Consider the following 18,439-nt stretch of genomic DNA (forward strand, 5'->3'; position numbering starts at 1 on the left):
GATTGGATTTGAAAACGACAAAAAATACTTTGGTATCATGAAATCCAATGTTATCGGTTTTATGTTGGAATCGGAATTAGTGTCGGTTTTAGGTGTCACAGAAACCAATAATATCGATTTTGCTATCGGAAACAAACCAAGCAGCTATTTTTTAAAAATGTAATTAAATGGAGGTTTGTTTTAACAGTTTTCTTCCAATAATAGAAATGCTCCAACTGCATATGTCATTTTGCGCTCACTTATTTTTGTATAAATTATTGAAAACAACTAATTTTATAAAATTTTGCTAAAAAAAAAATTTACATTAAAATTAGTGTTGCGAGTACTTTCTTTGATATGGATACTTTTAAGGATCATGTATTTCTCAAAGTACTGAGTACTTTCTTTACATATACACATGTTGGTAAAATTTCAATACTTAGTGTAGAAATCCCACAAACTAACAGTATTTTATTGAAATAAATATATGAATCCCAAATTACGTTAAATGAATGCCTAACTGTACTGGGTACAAGTATTGTACCCGAAAAATATTGAAACTGCCTATTAGGTATAATCATTTCTGAATACCGGTAAATGTAAATAAAAGTCAGTACTTTTTAAGTCTATTTGACATTTAATACTGAGTCCTTTGAATCGACCCGGAGTACATGTATCAAAGCGATTATTGGAACAGAGAATTTTTGAGTACTGAGTACTTTCGAGTTTCTTTTTTGAGTACTGAGTACTTTCGAATTCTTTTGTGAGTACTGAGTTCTTTGGAGTACTCAGTATCGATACTAGTAAAAATCGGGTGCTGTCGATCCTTTTTAGAATAGAGTTCTGCAGCCGAATTCCTACATTCGCTGTCGCAAATTTTAATCGCCAAAATTCTTCCAAAGAATAGCCGTCGCGCCTAACAACATGCAACATCTAATTGCATGCTCCTCATACTGCCAGATTTGGCTAATTACACATTAGGGGTCTTCATCAAAAGTGATAAACTGCTGATAAAATGATAACTTTATCATTTTGATAAATGAACTGTAAAACTTTGTATGAACATCTATTTAACCAAAGTTTATCGCTTTATCAAACGATTTTGTAGGATAAATGCATGAATTTTACTTTTGTGCAGTTATTTACTAAGGTGCGCTCATGAAAGAATGCGGATAAACTAATAAATTTAAGCAATTTGTACCTTTATCACTTTAAATGAAGAGCCCTATTATATCTGCTACTTTTCATGTGTGTTCTTTAAGGTCCTACTGCTTTTCATTTAGAAAATTTTGGCGATGGAAATTTAGCGTGGCTGGCGATTGTCAGAATACCACTGCTGAGTACTTTTGGTGTAAATACTGCCCAACACTAATTAAAATTGCAAAAATACAAAAAAGTCTCCGCAAGGCGTATTTAACAAGGCCGTAAATAAGTAAAAAAAAATGACACTAGCAAATTATACGCAGATATCCATACTGTCATTGGTATGAATTACAACAAACACATCATTTTGACGTAATGCTTTTCACGGCGAAAAAACTCAGCTATCGCCCCTACACCACCTCGTTAAACACCTCTTGGATCGCCGTGTGCTTGCTGTCTACTTTGAGGCAAGCGATTTTTGAGCCACCATTTACACGAGCGATTTTTCCAGAGCAATGTTGAATCGCCTGAAAAATCGCCTCATGTAAAGGCAGCTTTACATACACGATTGTAATCGACGCTTTTCTCAATGCTTTTGTCGCTGCCCCTTTATGCGCTTAACCTAAAGCTGGATTTACATGAGGCGATATTCTAGGTGATTCAAGATTGCTCCAGAAAAATCGCTCGTGTAAATGGTGGATAGGTTTTAGGTAGTAAAATACGATAAAAATAGTCAGCCCAGGGCGAATTTACAACACGTGATGTTAGCCGTATATATGTAAGTAAAAATTGCGCTGACAAAATATACGCACAATGACAGTACGAATAATAACCAATATATCATATTGACTTTTGGCACTCCTTGTGTAAATTCGCCCTGGTATAAATGAAAATAAGTCCCGATGTATTGAAAAAAAAGAAGTATTTTAATTTAAAATGCCTTTGTAGATATTTGATGTATTCACAACGATGTCGTAAGTGTCGTATTGTTGTATGTCGTAAACTTTAAACGTCTAAAAATATATCAAGGGGGTTTACAAGGGCCCTAAAAAGTCATTTTATGAATTTTCACAATGCTACAAAAAAGTTGGCTGTGGTTTCAAGTCCTCTAAACATTTATTTAAGCTTTTAAACTTTACGACATACAACAATAAGACACTTACGACACCCTTGTGAATACCCAAATTAAAAAAATAACAATTATTGAAAGGGTGAACTTAAATTTCGAAGTTTTGTGCAATTACAACCGGAATTTTTAACAATCAGGTAACTCTGTATCGCCATGTCTGCAATTAAACGTAGTAGAATATAGCAACCCTGGTGGCGTCGTTCGCGCTTCTTCGGCCCTTTCACATCGTTGTATGGTCGGCATTTTTCACTACTTCATTAAGATCGAAAGAGGAAGGAGGAAACAGCGAAAATTTGCATCTAATAATTTAGCGGAGTGCGGCATCGGCGATTTTTAGATTTTATCTATATTTACCTGCAACTAAGTAAAAAACTAAGCAGCAAATATGTCTGACGAAAAGAAGGTAAGTCGGTGTAAGAGTTCAAGATAGAAAAAATGCAAAAATGTACGTAATTATCGCTAAAAAGCAAGAAACAAAGTGGAACCTGCTGAAAGTGTGTGTGTGCAAGCTATACAGCGAAGAAGCAAAAAATTTATGACGCCGACAACATGGCGCGGTGAAACCGAAATTGACTGCTTGTGGCGAAGAAAATATGGACATTCAATTTTCAAATGTTTATTATGGAACATATTTTTAGTGCCATATTACACGTAGAAACACGATACTCGGTTTAATTAACTATGAATTTTCGGTCTTCAGTAGCATTGGCCTCAACATAACCTTAAATATGATTTTTTTTTTAGCGCTTGTTTGTTCGCCGACGTGCAAGCATTTTGAACAGCTAGACAATTTAGAGAAGGCGATTGCAAAAATTAGTGGTACCCCTAATTTGCAATCTATGGTTTAGGGAGGTATATTCCTTGATCGATTCCACAGCATAAAATTCCATGCGCTTTGTGCCGTCGCACAGTGGAGCAAATCTTTAAAAAAATTGTGAAAAATGCTTATCTGATGAAACTGATGTATTATATAGAGTACAAATCATGTTAATTCACATAACTTATTTATTTTTTATCTTTCTTTCATTTGCAGGGTGAAACAGAGCACATCAATCTGAAAGTTTTGGGTCAAGACAATGCTGTTGTCCAATTCAAAATTAAAAAACATACACCTTTGAGAAAGCTTATGAACGCTTATTGTGACAGAGCGGTAAATTTTGAATTTATAAAATACATGTTTATGGCAAAATTCTAAAACTCCTTCATTCATTTTGTATGTAGGGTTTATCCATGCAAGTAGTACGGTTTCGCTTCGATGGCCAGCCAATAAACGAAAATGATACACCAACATCATTGGAGATGGAGGAGGGTGACACTATCGAAGTGTACCAACAGCAGACGGGAGGTCGAAATTAATTTTGAAATTAACCAAGAAAATCTATAATAAAATCACTTAAACATTAAAGAAATCATTTTAAAACAAAAAACAAAGTACACACAAAGATGATAAGAAGTTAAAATAAGTATCATCCAAAATATGCTGAAGTAATTACTATGGTGACAGTAAAACCCTCATGTACGAAGAGAAAGTGCTGTTCCAAAATAAATCGGCGAAAATCTAAAATTTCAGCTTGTTTATACGAGGAGTTTGTTGATCGTGTGCGAGTCGATAACAAAAGCCGCTCAAGATTGCTTGCAACTAAATGGATCGCTAATCCATTATTATAAATTTTACATTTTCCAATACTTTAACTTTACACTATTTTATAAGCAGTTTGTATGGAATTAATTTTAATTTATGAATGAAAACTAAAGAAAGCATTTAATATTAGATAGACCACTTCTTTTTCATTGTTCATTGAAATAACATTTCTGAAAGAGTTGCAGTAAGCGCGAGCGGTATGGAACCTCACAGTGTTTTGACCATAATTCAAGTTTTGCTTTGGCGAGAAATTGGTGTGCGGAGATGGGCAAACGGCAGGTTTAATTTACATAAGTAAAATTTTAGGTCGTAAAACTGTATTAACAAATAAAGCAGAAGAAATATATGAGTATAGACAAATAAAATGTGTTTGCTTTGATACCAATGTTTGAAGGCTTCTGCGCTTTTGAGAATACAGGGATGGTGGTTGATACATATTTGCAAATTAGATTATGATCAAATTAATGCACTGTACGGCTGTAACTCTTTGCTTTGTAACGTTTGTACAGTTGCAATAAAGCATGCATCCGCCAATTTTCGAGAAGCAAGAGTTGTAGTTGACAAAATAGCTATCAAATTGACCCACTGTGCAGCTGTGACTCACTGCACAGTACCATTTGTACAGTTGTAACAAAACATGCATCCAAGAATTTTCGAGAACCGAGTGGCCGCGCCACCTGGCGAGCACTTGAGCTATTTTTTTCTGCTAACCTAACATATTTAGTGGTCCCACTAGTTTAGGTATAGTGAAGAGGATTTTGTAGGCAAAAACGTATTTTTAAATGGATAATACATACATCAAATAAACTTAAGGCCGTTTTCGAAATTTCACAACCTTAAAAATATAGATCAACTACCACTCCAATACTTCTCATACTCGTTCAGAAATATTTCTAATAATAAGAGCAAACTTGTTTGAAAACTTAACGCCGCTGGTCAAAAAGCCGGTACCAATCAATGTAATGATAAGATAAGTATTGCTAATACATATTAGGCTTTTAATTTTATTTTATTTAGCCTTTTGTTTCAAGTATTTATTATTTCATATATATGTATACTTGGGTATATATGTAAATAGATACATAAGTATGGATGTATATTTAGGGATAGACATATATGTTTCCATTCTAATGTATGTACTTAGTATTGTTACAATATGTGCCGGGGATACATTAGCTGACATTATAAATTCCATCATAGTACATTCAATTGATACTATACCAACATGCCTAAAAAGATCCTTTACATCATTTTTTGCTATAGTTTATGAACGCTTTTTCATCATGTTATTAACATTTTTGATCGTGATATATGTATTCGAAATTAGAATGCACAATGTTCAAAGCGCTTATGTATATAGTTATATAATGCGAAATATCGCTAAGAGAATATCCATTTATTGTATCTTCAATTGATTCCTTTTCTCAGCTTATGCCTTAGCTTCGTTCTTAATTTTTGCTGCTTCGTTCTTTGCCTTCTCTTTAACTTCGTTTACTTTTTTTAAATGCTTCTTGCCGATCAGATGTTGTTGTAAACCAGCGACATGACACATGGATATATTACAACACTCACAGTAATAAGAGCCACTTGGAGTCCGGTACATAGACAAATCAGCGGTTGGATTGCTTTGCTTTAGGCTTTCTAATATCGTATCAGAGGAATTGGTTGCAACTGGCGTAATTGAAACAGGTTTTGCCTGTGCAATAGATTCTTCCAAACTTAGAGATTTTAGTTTTTTCTTGTGTTTTACGCCTTCCAAATGCATTGTCATCTGCCCCTCAGAAGTTGCATGTACCTTACATATCTCACAATATGACGATGTTGCCACAACTTTTTTAGAAGTTGGCCCAGCAGCAATAAGCTTAACATGGCCATCTGGACTAATAGCAGTTTTGGCAACGTTATCTGTGGGTGTAGTCGTATCAGGTGCAGCTCCTTCATCAGACGCGTCCGGGTAAGCCTGGAACAAACTCCCAATACCAAAGCGTCCATCATTTTCGATTTTGGGCACATATTTGGTTCCCGTACGAACCCATTTATTTTCGGTATTGTAAAAGCCAGCTCCAGAAGGTTGGGAGACTTTGCTGGCGACAAGTTTATGCTTACGGCCTGAGTAATGCTGACTGGCATGTGCCAATGATCCAAATTTCAAGTCGCATATTTCGCAATGATAAATATCTGTTCCGGTTGGGCCATCCTTAATGAACCTCTTAACTATGGGTGCTGTTTGCCCCTTATCTACAAAATTCTTATTTAGCCAAGTTGTTATATGACGATCATGCTGTTTGGATTCATAATGATCCTTAGCACTTTTTGAGGAATTCATTTGCACATCACATAGAGAACAATGCAGTGGATGTATCAACTTATTCAACTCATCTGGATAACTAGTATCTCGACCGTGAAATATTACAAGTTTACCATCTAATGTAGTTTCTGCCAGGGGGTCCAGCTTTGATCTACCCGGACCTGAATCGTATTTACGCTTCTGAGGCTTTGACGGCAAGGGTGGTATGTAATTAGTTCCTTGCAAACCTGGGGGAATGTATCGATTAATATTTTGATATTGATTATAAATATCCACAGCTTGTTGCTGATTCTGCTGGTGCGTTCCATCGTGAGATGGAATTGCGGACATTGGGGCCACTACACCATGCTGAATTGTAGGAATATGATAGCCAGCCAAGAAATCGTAGCTCATATTGAACTTTTGTAGTAGCGGTGTTATCCAAGAATTTTTTAATTTTTAACTTTTCTAAAATATGCAATTGCAGCACAGGCCCAAGTATTTTGAAGGAAAATAATAGAGTTGCCAAGTAAAAACTTGGCCTAGACGCTTTGAGTACCAGTCATGTACGACTGAGTCAAATCGCCAGAAAAATTAAGCATTCGAATCATTGCGCATATATGAAGCAGGGATGTTGCGAATATTTGTATTCGCATTCGTTATTCAAATGATTCGCAACATTTTACACATTCGCATCGACTTTCGCATCAAATGATATGAATATTTTCCGAATGCGAATGTGTAGTGCGCATTTAATGCCCATTAAGCACACAATCGTAGCGTAACGCAAATACATATGTCAAAGGTTGTTTAGTATTACTGGCAAAAAAAAACTCTCGACCGCTGCTGCATGTCGTAGAAAGTAGAAATATGTTATGTTATGAATATGTTATGTATTTTTTGTTAACGTTTGCACTTTATCTTCTTTTTGCGATGACCTGTAAAAAATTTCAGTGCTATTCATATTTACGTAGTTGTAATTGAGCAACTGTTCCGTGCAGCCGGGCTTATATACGAGCCTCTAAGAAATCACCTCTTGGGAGAAACGGAAGCAACATTACTTTTTATATGTAATATGCCGCTTTTGAACTTTGACTACTAGATTAAAACATTGCATAACATAAGCACTAGTTTAGTGGTCTAATAATTTATAAAACGATGACTTAAGTTGATAAACTGTGTACAACTCGTAAGTTTACGAGGCTTTTAATGGAACACCACCTTTGTGAAAAGGTGTAAATAGGCATGAACCAAAAATACAAGATCACGCCTTTTCTTAGTAGCCCGTTATAATCGCATTTAGGAAAAAAGTTGGGCGACTTTGACATTAGCCGTTTGTTTACATTTGTTCGTTGTTTACAATTTGATGGTGGCTTTTTACTGCAATTTTCTTAATTTTCGCTTGTGACAACGTGTGCACACATTAGGTAAAGAATAATTTAACACAACGACATGACTTATAGAAGAATTTGCATAATAAAAATGATTATTCATGCGTTCAACAATTACGCGGTTTTTTTTTGTTCTCTTCTTTGTTTACTTCTAACAACAAAGATGGCGTCGAGATTTCAACAGCTAGAAAATAACTTTTTTCTTTCTTTCGGGAATGTGTGATCTTGTGTTTTTCGTTCATGTAAATAGGTGCGTAAAGTGACTGTTTGACAGATCAACCAGGATTTTTTGAAACATTTTTTGTTGCGTAGACTCTCGTCTTAAATGATATTCATTCATTTTATTTGCTTATTATTTTTTCATTAATTTCCAATATTTTGTCATATATTTTAGTATACAAATTTCGACCCCTCGGCAACATCGAAGTTAACGAGGTCGTTTGCGCATCAAATTTGCCTCTTAATTTTAGAAGGGGCTCATAAATAGAACTCCATACAAATTTTGACAGTTCTTTTACGACGCTCGTAAATTTACGAGCTTTAAGGGTTTACGTAGATATCTACGTTCTTTGATCGAATATTGCTGGATGAAATTTAAACTAATAAGGAAACTGCTTGTGGGTTTTTATTGATGAAATTCACAAACTAAACCTATTTAAATATATAATATATTGTTTTATCAGGAGTTTGCTGCAAATAAACAACCATGTTATCAGCTGTTCATGAAGCTCGCAAAATATGACTGGATTTGCGTTCGCGTACTTTTATGGAAATTTTTTCTATGAGAGCGAAAACAGTTACTGGAGAGTTGCTGGTAAGTTACTGGATAATTTGTAAACAAACACAACTAGATACCGAATTCAGCCCCAGCTGGTGAAAAGGATGTTCACAGTTGATAAAATTACCGAGTACCAACTAACACTTTTCCAAAACTTCCGAAATGGGTGTGAGACCCTCACTATTTCTACATACTGTGGCGCAGAAAATGCAACGCTGTTTTATTTATTGGGTTGTCATAAACAGCTGACTGCAAGCAGTGTCCCACAAACAAAAATGAATAAACGTTTTACAATCAAGTGATCGTAAATTAAATTGTAACCCGACTGATTAAATTATTTGTTCTAAAAGAATTAACTAAAATGGAGGATGACGATGCTGGTGTGCACCGACTGGAAGGTTCCTCTGGCAACGTTCGTGGCGGATTGATTATTAAGAAACAAAAAGAGGAAGGCAGCGATAGCAAATTCATACTACCAAAGCCGTCTATACTGGGTTTGGATCGTTTAGCTGCTCAGCGACGTAGAGAACGTGAGGAGGCACAACGTTTAATATCCTTCAAAGATAATGAGAACGATGAAGATGATGAACGTAAGGGTGGTGTTTCCGCTACATCTATTGGCGATGAATTTGCTTTCAAAAAGCCCGATACCAGTAGCGTTCACAAAATGAATAGGCAACTGCGGGAACCTAAAGTAGAAACACCATCACATACGGGGGGTGTGTCAGAAGAGGCTCGGGAGCGTTTGCGTGAGCATGTTAAGCGGGATCGAGAGCGCACTACTAAAGGAGGCATGCGCTATTCCACTCGTGAGTACAGTAAAAATGATTCTAGAGATCGTTCATCTTCAAGCTCATCTAGTCGTGATCGCGATCGAGATCGAGAACGCCGACGCGATAGAGACCGGTATGCATACATACGTGATAGGGAAAGAGATAGGGATCGTGATAGGGACAGAAATAGAGACAGAGATCGCCATGATCGCAGTAAAAATGATTCTGAAAGAACTAATCGTGGTGATGCAACATCCGTTCGTAGCGGCGAGCGCACACCAAGATTTAAGGATGAGCCTCAAACACCGATGAACATATCTGTGAGTGGCAGTGCATGGGATGATGATGACACCGACCGACCTTCACAATCAAAGAAATCATCCTGGGACTTTCCTACACCTAAATCATATGCTAGTTCAGATCGCCCCGATTCGTCGACAAGAAGCAGCAATACTAGCGGTATTGGTACAAGTAGTTCACGTAGTCGTTCTCGTCACGAACGTGAAGATGATACACCGAGACCAACACCTGCCCATAACTATAATGCATGGGCCAATGACCGCAAACGATCTGGTGCGACACCCGCAACTGGACGAAGCAATCGCCAACCGTGGGGTGAAAGTGAAGAGGACCGTGATCTATGGGAAGAAGAGCAGCGCCGACTAGATCGTGAATGGTATAATATTGATGAAGGATATGATGACGAAAATAATCCTTTCACAGGGGCCAATGCGGAATATTTCAAGTAATTTAAAATTTATATTAGTTTAATTTTAACTAATGAATATCTTCCTTACAGAAAACGAGAAGAAATAATTGAACAAAAGCGGACCAAACGTATTAGTGCACAACAACGGCAAATTAACAAAGATAACGAATTATGGGAGCGTAATCGTATGCTTACTTCCGGCGTTGTTATGTCCATCAACGTAAATGAAGATTTCGATGAGGAAGCATTGGAGCGCGTTCATCTGTTGGTGCACCACATTATACCACCATTCCTCGACGGGCGAATCGTGTTCACTAAACAACCCGAACCGGTTATACCCGTTAAAGATCCCACCTCAGATATGGCATTGATTGCGCGCAAAGGCAGCGCTCTGGTACGTGTGTATCGCGAGCAAAAAGAACGTCGAAAAGCGCAAAAGAAGCATTGGGAATTGAGTGGTACCAAATTGGGTAATATCATGGGTATTGAAAAGAAGATTGACGAAGAAGATGCCAAATTCGACAAGGATACCGATACAGCAGATTATCGAAAAGACCAGAAATTCGCTGAACATATGCGCGATCAAGATTCTGGTGGGATGAGTGATTTTGCACGCAAAAAGACCATTTTAGAGCAGCGTAGATTTTTGCCTGTATTCGCTGTGCGCCAAGAGCTGTTGAATGTAATCAGAGAGAACTCTGTAGTGATTATTGTTGGAGAAACAGGCAGCGGCAAAACAACGCAGTTGACTCAATATTTACATGAAGATGGTTACAGCAATTTTGGCATGATAGGTTGTACACAGCCTCGTCGTGTCGCAGCCATGTCTGTGGCGAAGCGTGTTTCCGATGAAATGGGTACTAAGTTGGGTAAGATAAAAATTGTGTTTATATATCCCTTTGTTGCTACTGAAATTGCTGCTTCTTTACAGGTGACGAAGTCGGTTATGCTATACGATTCGAAGATTGCACTTCCGAAAAGACTGTAATCAAATACATGACTGATGGTATTTTATTGCGTGAAAGTTTACGGGATCCCGATTTAGATGGCTATTCGGCCATTATAATGGATGAAGCGCATGAACGTTCATTATCTACTGATGTGCTTTTCGGATTATTACGTGAGGTGAGTGTTTTATACATTTTCACTTGCCTATAGTGTAGTGTGATTAGGCCCTTCAACATTTGATGTCAATTTATTTACAGTAATTAAGTTTTATATTCGAGCCATTATTAGACAATAATCTCTAATACTGAGATATTTCTTTGCCTACCGCCTCTTATGTGCGTATTTTTTATGGCATTAAGCCTTAGGTGTTTATTGCCTTTAACAGGTCAATTCTGCGCTTAAAAAAAATGTTTTAACCGGTAAATAAAATTGACACGGGAACATTTTGCACGTTTAACAATACAAATATTTAATTAAAAATAACAATTTTTATGTGATTTAATCATACAATTAATATGCTTCACGAGAATATGTTCAGACTAACAGACTACTATGTGAAACCCTTACGGTCAGCCAGCATAACCTAACAGATTACTAAACTCGCCATAAATGGCGTTGATATGCGTTGTTCCATCTTTTTTTTATGGATCGATAAAAGGTGGATGGTTGTTTCGTTGTAGTATATTTGTTAGAGCTGAAGTTATTCAGTTGTTCACTTTCATTGTGAATGTTGAGGTCGGTTGGAAAGAGGGTATGTCGCCTTAATTGATTAATAGTCTAATAATATTATTGTTTTACCCAAACATGGTTCCTTAAATGATGTGAATGCCACATCAGTGTACTATTTGGAATGTAGTAGTGCCCATTCTTACTTCATAAAGTCAAATACTGTTCTTGAATTCAAGGCCTGATCGTTGAGTTGTATGGATTCCAGCATATTATCCAATTGTTTGTAATAAAACTGCTCGTTGATAAGCCTTATCGTTTTGTGGAGAGTGCTTTTTGCTACTTATGGCTTTAAAATTCTTGATGGAAACACTGCATATCTATGCTTTACCCCGTTTTTAAGTAAAATGTCTCTACTAACAATGTGCAAAAAAATACCACAAATAGGAAAGCGTTGGGTACAAAATTTATTCATCTGCATGTTTTTAATACCAAACGAGTGGTTAGAGGTGCGTACTGTCCTTCGGTAGGATTCAGGTTCGATTGCTGGTACGTTTCACTTACAAAGCCTTTGTTGTTGTTGTTGTGGCGGCTACTAAACCCCGCTCGGGTCGGCTTTTCTAAAAGCAGTCGCCCCTCGGCAGTCAATGGCAAATGGCCGAGTGAATTTCTGCCATGAAAAAGCGTCTCACAAAAACAATATGCCGTTCGGCGTTGGTTCTAAGCTGAAGGCCCCTCATTTGATTTAACAACATCAATACCCACACCACAAATTGTAATTGTAATTGTAATTTATTGCAGTCATATGAAACAGACGTTCCTTACAGACTAGAGATAAAAATTAGGTACTTAGACGATACGTGTTCGAGATCAAAGATAAAATAAATAAACTTTTTGGAAGAGAAAAATCCAGTTCGATAGAATTCGAGATCGTGTTGAATTCGTTTAAAGCTCTTGAAATAGGAGCATTTCTGGCATACTCCGTTTTACAATTTCCTCCCTAAAACGGCAGAGGATTGCGAAGATTCCTTAGAGGAACATTGAAGTTGACCTGCTCTAGGAGCGTAGGGCAATCGATCACACCATTTATTAAGTTAAACGTAAAAGTTAGAGATAGATAAAATCTTCTGGATTCCAGAGATTTAAGGTCTATTAATAGCAAACGAGACTTATACGATGGAATAGGCTCGCTGAAGTTAAGATTTCTGAGGGCAAATTTAAGAAAAACCTTTTGAACCCTTTCAATCCTATTAATTAGGTTTGAGTGGATAAAAGAAGCATATTCTAACTTAGAATTTTTAAATCGTCAGCATACAGCAAAAATTTAGCAAATGAAAAACAAGAACTCACATCATTTATAAATAATACAAAGAGTAAGGGACCTAAAATGCTACCTTGAGGAACCCCCGATGAGGCAATGAAAGATTCCGAAGAACAACCATTAACAGAGACCACACTTAGGACAGCGACGGGATGCCTCTTGATGTCGCCTGAACACCACCTGCACGGCGAGGCGCAAATGCTCCCAGTTAAGGAGCATAATATAATGCTCTGCAAGCAGTTCCTGATCGGGAGCCACAGAAGTGGCCACCCAAGCAGACAGCGGCTTGCAGAGGAGCCCTCGCCAAGGAACGTCAGGAGGCATCTATATGAACTGACGGACGAAGTCCAGAGGTTCATTAAACAACCTCTGGACCCGACAGCGTACAGACAGGCCCTGAACGGCATTCACAGGGACTCAGTCTCGAGTTATGTAGACTCTAGACCTGTGAATGCCGTTCTAGGCATACCACCCCCGGACATAGACGAGACAGAGCTTCATCTGCCTCGGGAGACACGCACTACACTCGCACAACTTCGCTCCGGCTACTGCAGCAGGTTGAACTCCTACTTGAGTAGGTTGAATGAGGATGTGCCGAATGAGTGTCCGGCATGCGGAGAGACCCCACATGGCTCGAAACATCTCTTCGCATGCCCGGAAAACCCGACAACCCTAACGGCCTTGTCCCTGTGGACAAATCCCACAGAAGCTGCACGCTTCCTAGGGTTGCCGTTAGTGGAACTTGACGACAACGACTGAGATACCAACCGATCTGGGCGGGGTTGTTGTAGCCGCTACAACAACAACAACAACAACCACACAGCTCCTATCCGACAAATAAGATGTGGTCCATTGCAAAAATACTGAGTGGAAACCCAGTGAGGCTAGCTTACTGACCAACAAACTGTGCGAAACTTTATCAAATGCTTTGGCATGATCAGTGTAAATGCAGTCGACTTGGAAACCGTTCGAGATAGCAGCAAAACAATACTCACTAAAGACGCCTAGATTAGTAACCGTAGATCGGTTGGGGACGAAACTATGTTTATTGGGTGAGACTAGACTTTTTGTTGCGAAATACATTTTCTCCTTGACGATAACTTCAGAAAGTTTGGAAATTGTTGAAAGTTTCGAAATGGGTCTGTAATTACAGACATCACTTTTGCTGGCACTTTTAAGAATAGGTAAATTGAAGTCAAATTCAATTCATCATAAAAAATACCGGAGGCTAGAGCATGATAAAAATATAGTAAGGTAGAACCGCTGAGAGTCACTTTTAAAATTCTTGACGTTTCCAAACAATTTAATTTTTAAATTTACTCACAAACTCACACACACATTTTCATTTTCAATCTCAAGCAACAACAATTTCGAACAATTTCAATTTTTTATTTTCACTTTTATATGATTTTAAAATGTTGGCAAACTTCAAAAAAAAATCATGGCCGACAAATTGAGAGAACGGTTCTACCTTGCTATGTTTTTATCATGGGCTAGAGACCTATTGAAAATAATTTTTAAAGGAGAGATCAAAGAAGGGCACTTCTTTATAAAGCTTGAAGAGAGCCCATCAATATTTTGTTTTGCAGAAGCTGATAGATTTAAAATGCCATTAGCAATATCGTCAGACGAAAGTCTAAGGGAGCCAAAATTAGTAGAACTCACACTAGCAGAGAAACTAAAATCCACAGTAGGGTTATCATCTACAAAATTAGAACTAAAAAATGCAGCAAATAAATTGGTGAACAAGTTCGGCCAAACACAAAAATTTATAAGAGCCAAATACATACATACATATGTTATTTATCTATTTTTGTTTTACTAACAATTATAGAAATTGTGGCTACTGTGGTGTAGTGGTAAGCAGTGCGCGCTTCCAGGCCCTGGGTTCAAGCCCTGGTCAAAGCAACATCGCAAAAAAATATAGAAAAAAGGTTTTTTCTTAACAGCGGTCGCCCCTCGGCAGGCAATGGAAAATCTCGCGAGTGCAATTCTGCCAGCTTCTCATAATAATACAATCGCCGTTCGGTGTCGGCGTTAACCTGTAGGTTGTTGTTGTAGCGGCTACTAAACCCCGCGCGCAACTTCAACAAGGGTTGTCCGTAAGGACAGAGGCGTTAGCTGGGCGGGGTTTTGGGGGCATGCGAAGAGGTGCTGTGAATCATGTGGCGACTCTCCACATGCCGCACACTGGATGGTCACATTTTCATTTATTCTGTTCAGCTATGAGTTCAGCCTGCTGCAATAGCCAGAGCGAAATTGGGCTATTGTGGTGCGGGCCTCCCGAGGCTGGCAAAGTTCTGTCCCGTCCATGTCCGGTGGTTGTGTGCCCAGAACGGCATTCACGGGTCGAGAGTCTATATAACCCGAGTCCGACTCCTGTGAATGCCGTTTAGGGCCTGTTGGTATGCAGTTGGGTCCAGAGGTTTTTTTATGAACCTCTGGACTTCGTCCTCCAGTTTGTAGAGATGCCGCCTAACGTGCCTTGACGAGGGCTCTTCTGCGAGCAGTTGTCTGTTCGGGTGCCCGCGTCTGTGGCACCCTACTAGGAACTGCTTACAGAACATTGTGTTATGCTCCTTAATGTGGAGCATATGGGCCTCGTCGTGCAGGTGGTGTTGGGGCGACATCAGAAGGCATCCAGTCGCAGTCCGAAGTGCGGTGTTCTGGCTAGTCTGCAGCTCGCCCACTGCGTCCTAGTCGTTCCCGGCGACCACACGGGCGCTGCATAATTTAGAACCGGCCGGCCAATTGCCTTGTATGTTGTCAACAACGTTTCTTAGTCTCTGCCCCAAGTGCTGCCGTCCAGCGACTTGAGGACCTTGTCGCTGCTCTGTACTTTGTTGAAAATTGCGGTTGTATGCGTCGAGAAGGAGAGCAGGGTGTCGAAGGTAACTCCGAGGAGTTTGGGTTATTCACCGTCGGAATTGGTTAGTCCAGGTGGTGAATAAAGTTGTCGAGGATTTTGTGAGGGAGAGGGTTAGGCTCTTTGAAGTGAAGAAGCGAGAAAGCTCGGAAATATAACCGTTAACTTTCGAGCATAAGTCATCAATTCCATTCCCAGATGCCATTATCGAGCAGTCGTCAGCGTAAGAGACAATAGAGACTCCCTCTGGTGGTTGAGGGAGCTTTAAAATATAGTAATTAAACAATACCGGGGATAGGACACCACCCTGTGGTGCCCCTGTTTAATTTTTCTCGGTTTGCTAGTTCGATCTCTAAAGATTACCGACGAATGTCGACTACTCAGATAATTCAAACGCCTTTGACAGGTCCAGCACTACTAGAACCTTTCTTTATAGCGTTAAGTCTTTTTGTTGTGTTCTGCACTTTACGGAACCCATGCTGATGCCTTGCTGGGGTCAGGTGGTTTGTGTAGTGCGGGAGTAGAAGGGCCTCTAGTGTCTTCTCTACCGGGGAAAAAGGGTTATCGGATGATAAGACTCTCCTTTGTTGGACGGTTTCCCCGCTTTGAGCAGTGGGACCACTCTCTCCATTTTCCAAATGATTAAGTAATCCACTCCCGCAGGACCTAAAATTTTCAGCATCAGCATGCAAATTCCGTCGGGTTCTATGGCATTGGAGGCTTTCGCGTTCCCGGTGGCTACCCTCACTTCGCCGCTGGTAAAAACAAGAGGCAGTTTGTGCAGCCTTCTAGTCACTTGACGTTTGGCTTTGTCCGCCGGAGGATGCAGTGCGAACTGTCGGCTAAAATAGCTCAAGCATCGCTTCGGATCTCGACTCTGTGGTCACGCTTCGTTGTTGTTGGTCTTGTAGCAGCAGTGCTCAACCCCCCAGGTTCTGTCATATATCGTCGTCTTCATCCTCCGACTTTGTAAGCCTGAGGCCGAAAAAGCGGGCAGCGTCGATAGGCGCGGTCCAGAGCGCTTCTGGTGCCAGGGTCGAAGGGTTGGAGGTGCATGTGAAGAGGTGCTGGGTGTCATGGGTACCTTGCCCACATGCGGGGCAGGTGTTTGCCACTTGTGCATTTAGTCGGTAGAGGTAGCTGTTAAGTCGGTGACACCATCCCGAACGGAGTTGTACTAGGGTTCACCTGGTCTCTCTGGGCAGTTTAGATTCCTCTAAATTTATGGGTGGCGGTCGACCACCTAAGACGATGTTGTTATTGCGCGTGCTGAGGCTCGTTCTGACCGCATCGCTGTGTAGGGTGTTGAGCGCGGCTCTGTATCTTGCTGCGTCGAATGGATGGTCTACGTACGGCTCAATTTCTGTCTTCCAGTCGTGCAGGTGTCGTCTCACATGTCGTGGGGCGGTTCGTTTCGAAGCAAGGCGTTGTTGGGGTGGTTCTCTCGGTGACAACCCACGAGGTATTGCTTCGACAGCATGGTGTTATGCTGGCTTTCTTCATGGAGGTGATGCTCGGACGACATGAGATGACAGCCTGTAGCCGTACGTAGAGCTGCGTTCTGGCAGATTTGGAGATTCCTCCACCGGATGTCGCTTGTCCCTGCCGTCCACACTGGTGCCGCGTAGTTAGCCACTGACCGGCCAATTGCCTTGTAAGTCGCGAGCAGAGTGTCTTTGTCGGCTCCCCAGGTGCTGCCGGCTAGCGATTTGAGGACTTTGTTCCTAGCCCGGAGTTTGTTACATGTGGCTGTAGCATGCGCGGAGAAGGAGAAAAGACTATCGAACGTCACTCCTAGGATTTTAGGGTGATTAATCGTCGGTATTTTGGCGCCATCGACGAAGACGTCCAGTTCTAGCCCTATCTCCTTGGTCCAGGTTGTAAACAGTGTGGCTGTGGATTTTGCGGCGGAGATTTGGAGTCGTCTTGCAGTGAAGAAGTTGGAAAGATCGGTGAGATAGTCGGTTATTTGATCGCTAAGTCTGTCGATGTTTGGGCCAGTTGCCATTATAGTGCAGTTATCAGCGTAGCTTACCAAGTTAACTCCTGCTGGCGGCGGAGGGAGTTTTGCCATGTAGAGATTAAACAGTGTCGGGGAGAGTACGCCGCCTTGAGGGACCCCCTATTTAATTCTTCGAGGCTTGGACTTGGCGTTTCGGAATTTGACTGATGACTGACGATCACACGATAGCTGGTTATCCACCGTTTCGTCCGAGCTGGAAGCGAGGAGTCCAGGACGTCTTGGCAGAGGGTCGCGTGGTTCACCGTGTCGAATGCCTTCGACAGGTCCACTGCGACTAGGACCGTCCTATCATAGGGTCGACGTTGGTTCAGACCTGTGTGGTAATGGTGTTTAATGCTGTTGTCGTGCTGTGCATTTTTCGGAATCCATGTTGGTGTTCGGCTAGCTTCAGATGCTTCGTCAGGCAGGGAGGGAGGGAGATGGGTCTGTACGAGTATCCTGCGTTCGCCTTCTTCCCTCGCTTAAGGAGGGGGATGATCCTACCCATTTTCCACATCTAGGGGATGATCAGGGTGGACAGTGACAAGTTGAAAGCGGCGGTCATGTAATTGACTCCCGCAGGTCCTAGCTTTTTCAGCATCTGCATGGAAACTCCGTCTGGGCCTAACGCCTTGGATGACTTGGCGTGGTTGACAGCTGCCTGCGTCTCTTCGGTGGTAAAGCACGGTGGTGTGTCCTGGGGCGGAGTTTGTGTGCTTTACGCAGCACGCTGCGGCGGGTTTTGTCTCTCTCTGGGTGTGCAATGAATTGCCGGCTAAAGAAGCGCGCGCACGACCGCGGATCC

The 18,439-nt window shown here is 40.5% G+C and overlaps 3 protein-coding genes across 4 annotated transcripts; 2 read left to right on the plus strand and 1 right to left on the minus strand.

Moving 5' to 3' along the window:
• Positions 1–2,497: 2,497 nt before the first annotated feature.
• Positions 2,498–4,253, plus strand: LOC118751523 (small ubiquitin-related modifier 3-like). Its single transcript, XM_036486354.1, has 3 exons — positions 2,498–2,654; positions 3,285–3,401; positions 3,473–4,253. The coding sequence occupies exons 1-3, from the start codon at positions 2,637–2,639 to the stop codon at positions 3,605–3,607; spliced, it is 270 nt and encodes an 89-aa protein (XP_036342247.1). The 5' UTR covers positions 2,498–2,636; the 3' UTR covers positions 3,608–4,253.
• A 625-nt stretch (positions 4,254–4,878) lies between these two features.
• Positions 4,879–6,718, minus strand: LOC118751522 (zinc finger matrin-type protein 3-like). 2 transcript variants are annotated; one of them, XR_004994540.1, is made up of 2 exons: positions 5,207–6,718; positions 4,879–5,167 (listed from the first exon to the last, which is right to left on the minus strand). XR_004994540.1 is itself a non-coding variant. In XM_036486353.1 (1 exon), the coding sequence occupies exon 1, from the start codon at positions 6,592–6,594 to the stop codon at positions 5,323–5,325; it is 1,272 nt and encodes a 423-aa protein (XP_036342246.1). In that variant the 5' UTR covers positions 6,595–6,718; the 3' UTR covers positions 5,098–5,322. The 2 variants fall into 2 exon arrangements, 1 of the variants encoding a protein (XP_036342246.1); XM_036486353.1 differs by having other exon boundaries at positions 5,098–6,718.
• A 1,665-nt stretch (positions 6,719–8,383) lies between these two features.
• Positions 8,384–11,259, plus strand: LOC118751524 (pre-mRNA-splicing factor ATP-dependent RNA helicase PRP16-like). The gene is made up of 3 exons (XM_036486355.1): positions 8,384–9,867; positions 9,922–10,700; positions 10,763–11,259. The coding sequence occupies exons 1-3, from the start codon at positions 8,711–8,713 to the stop codon at positions 10,987–10,989; spliced, it is 2,163 nt and encodes a 720-aa protein (XP_036342248.1). The 5' UTR covers positions 8,384–8,710; the 3' UTR covers positions 10,990–11,259.
• The last annotated feature ends 7,180 nt before the right edge of the window (positions 11,260–18,439 follow it).

This window comes from Rhagoletis pomonella, unplaced genomic scaffold, assembly GCF_013731165.1.
Source record: "Rhagoletis pomonella isolate Grant_MI unplaced genomic scaffold, Rhpom_1.0 Rhpom_scaffold_00756, whole genome shotgun sequence".
Lineage (NCBI taxonomy): Eukaryota > Metazoa > Arthropoda > Insecta > Diptera > Tephritidae > Rhagoletis > Rhagoletis pomonella.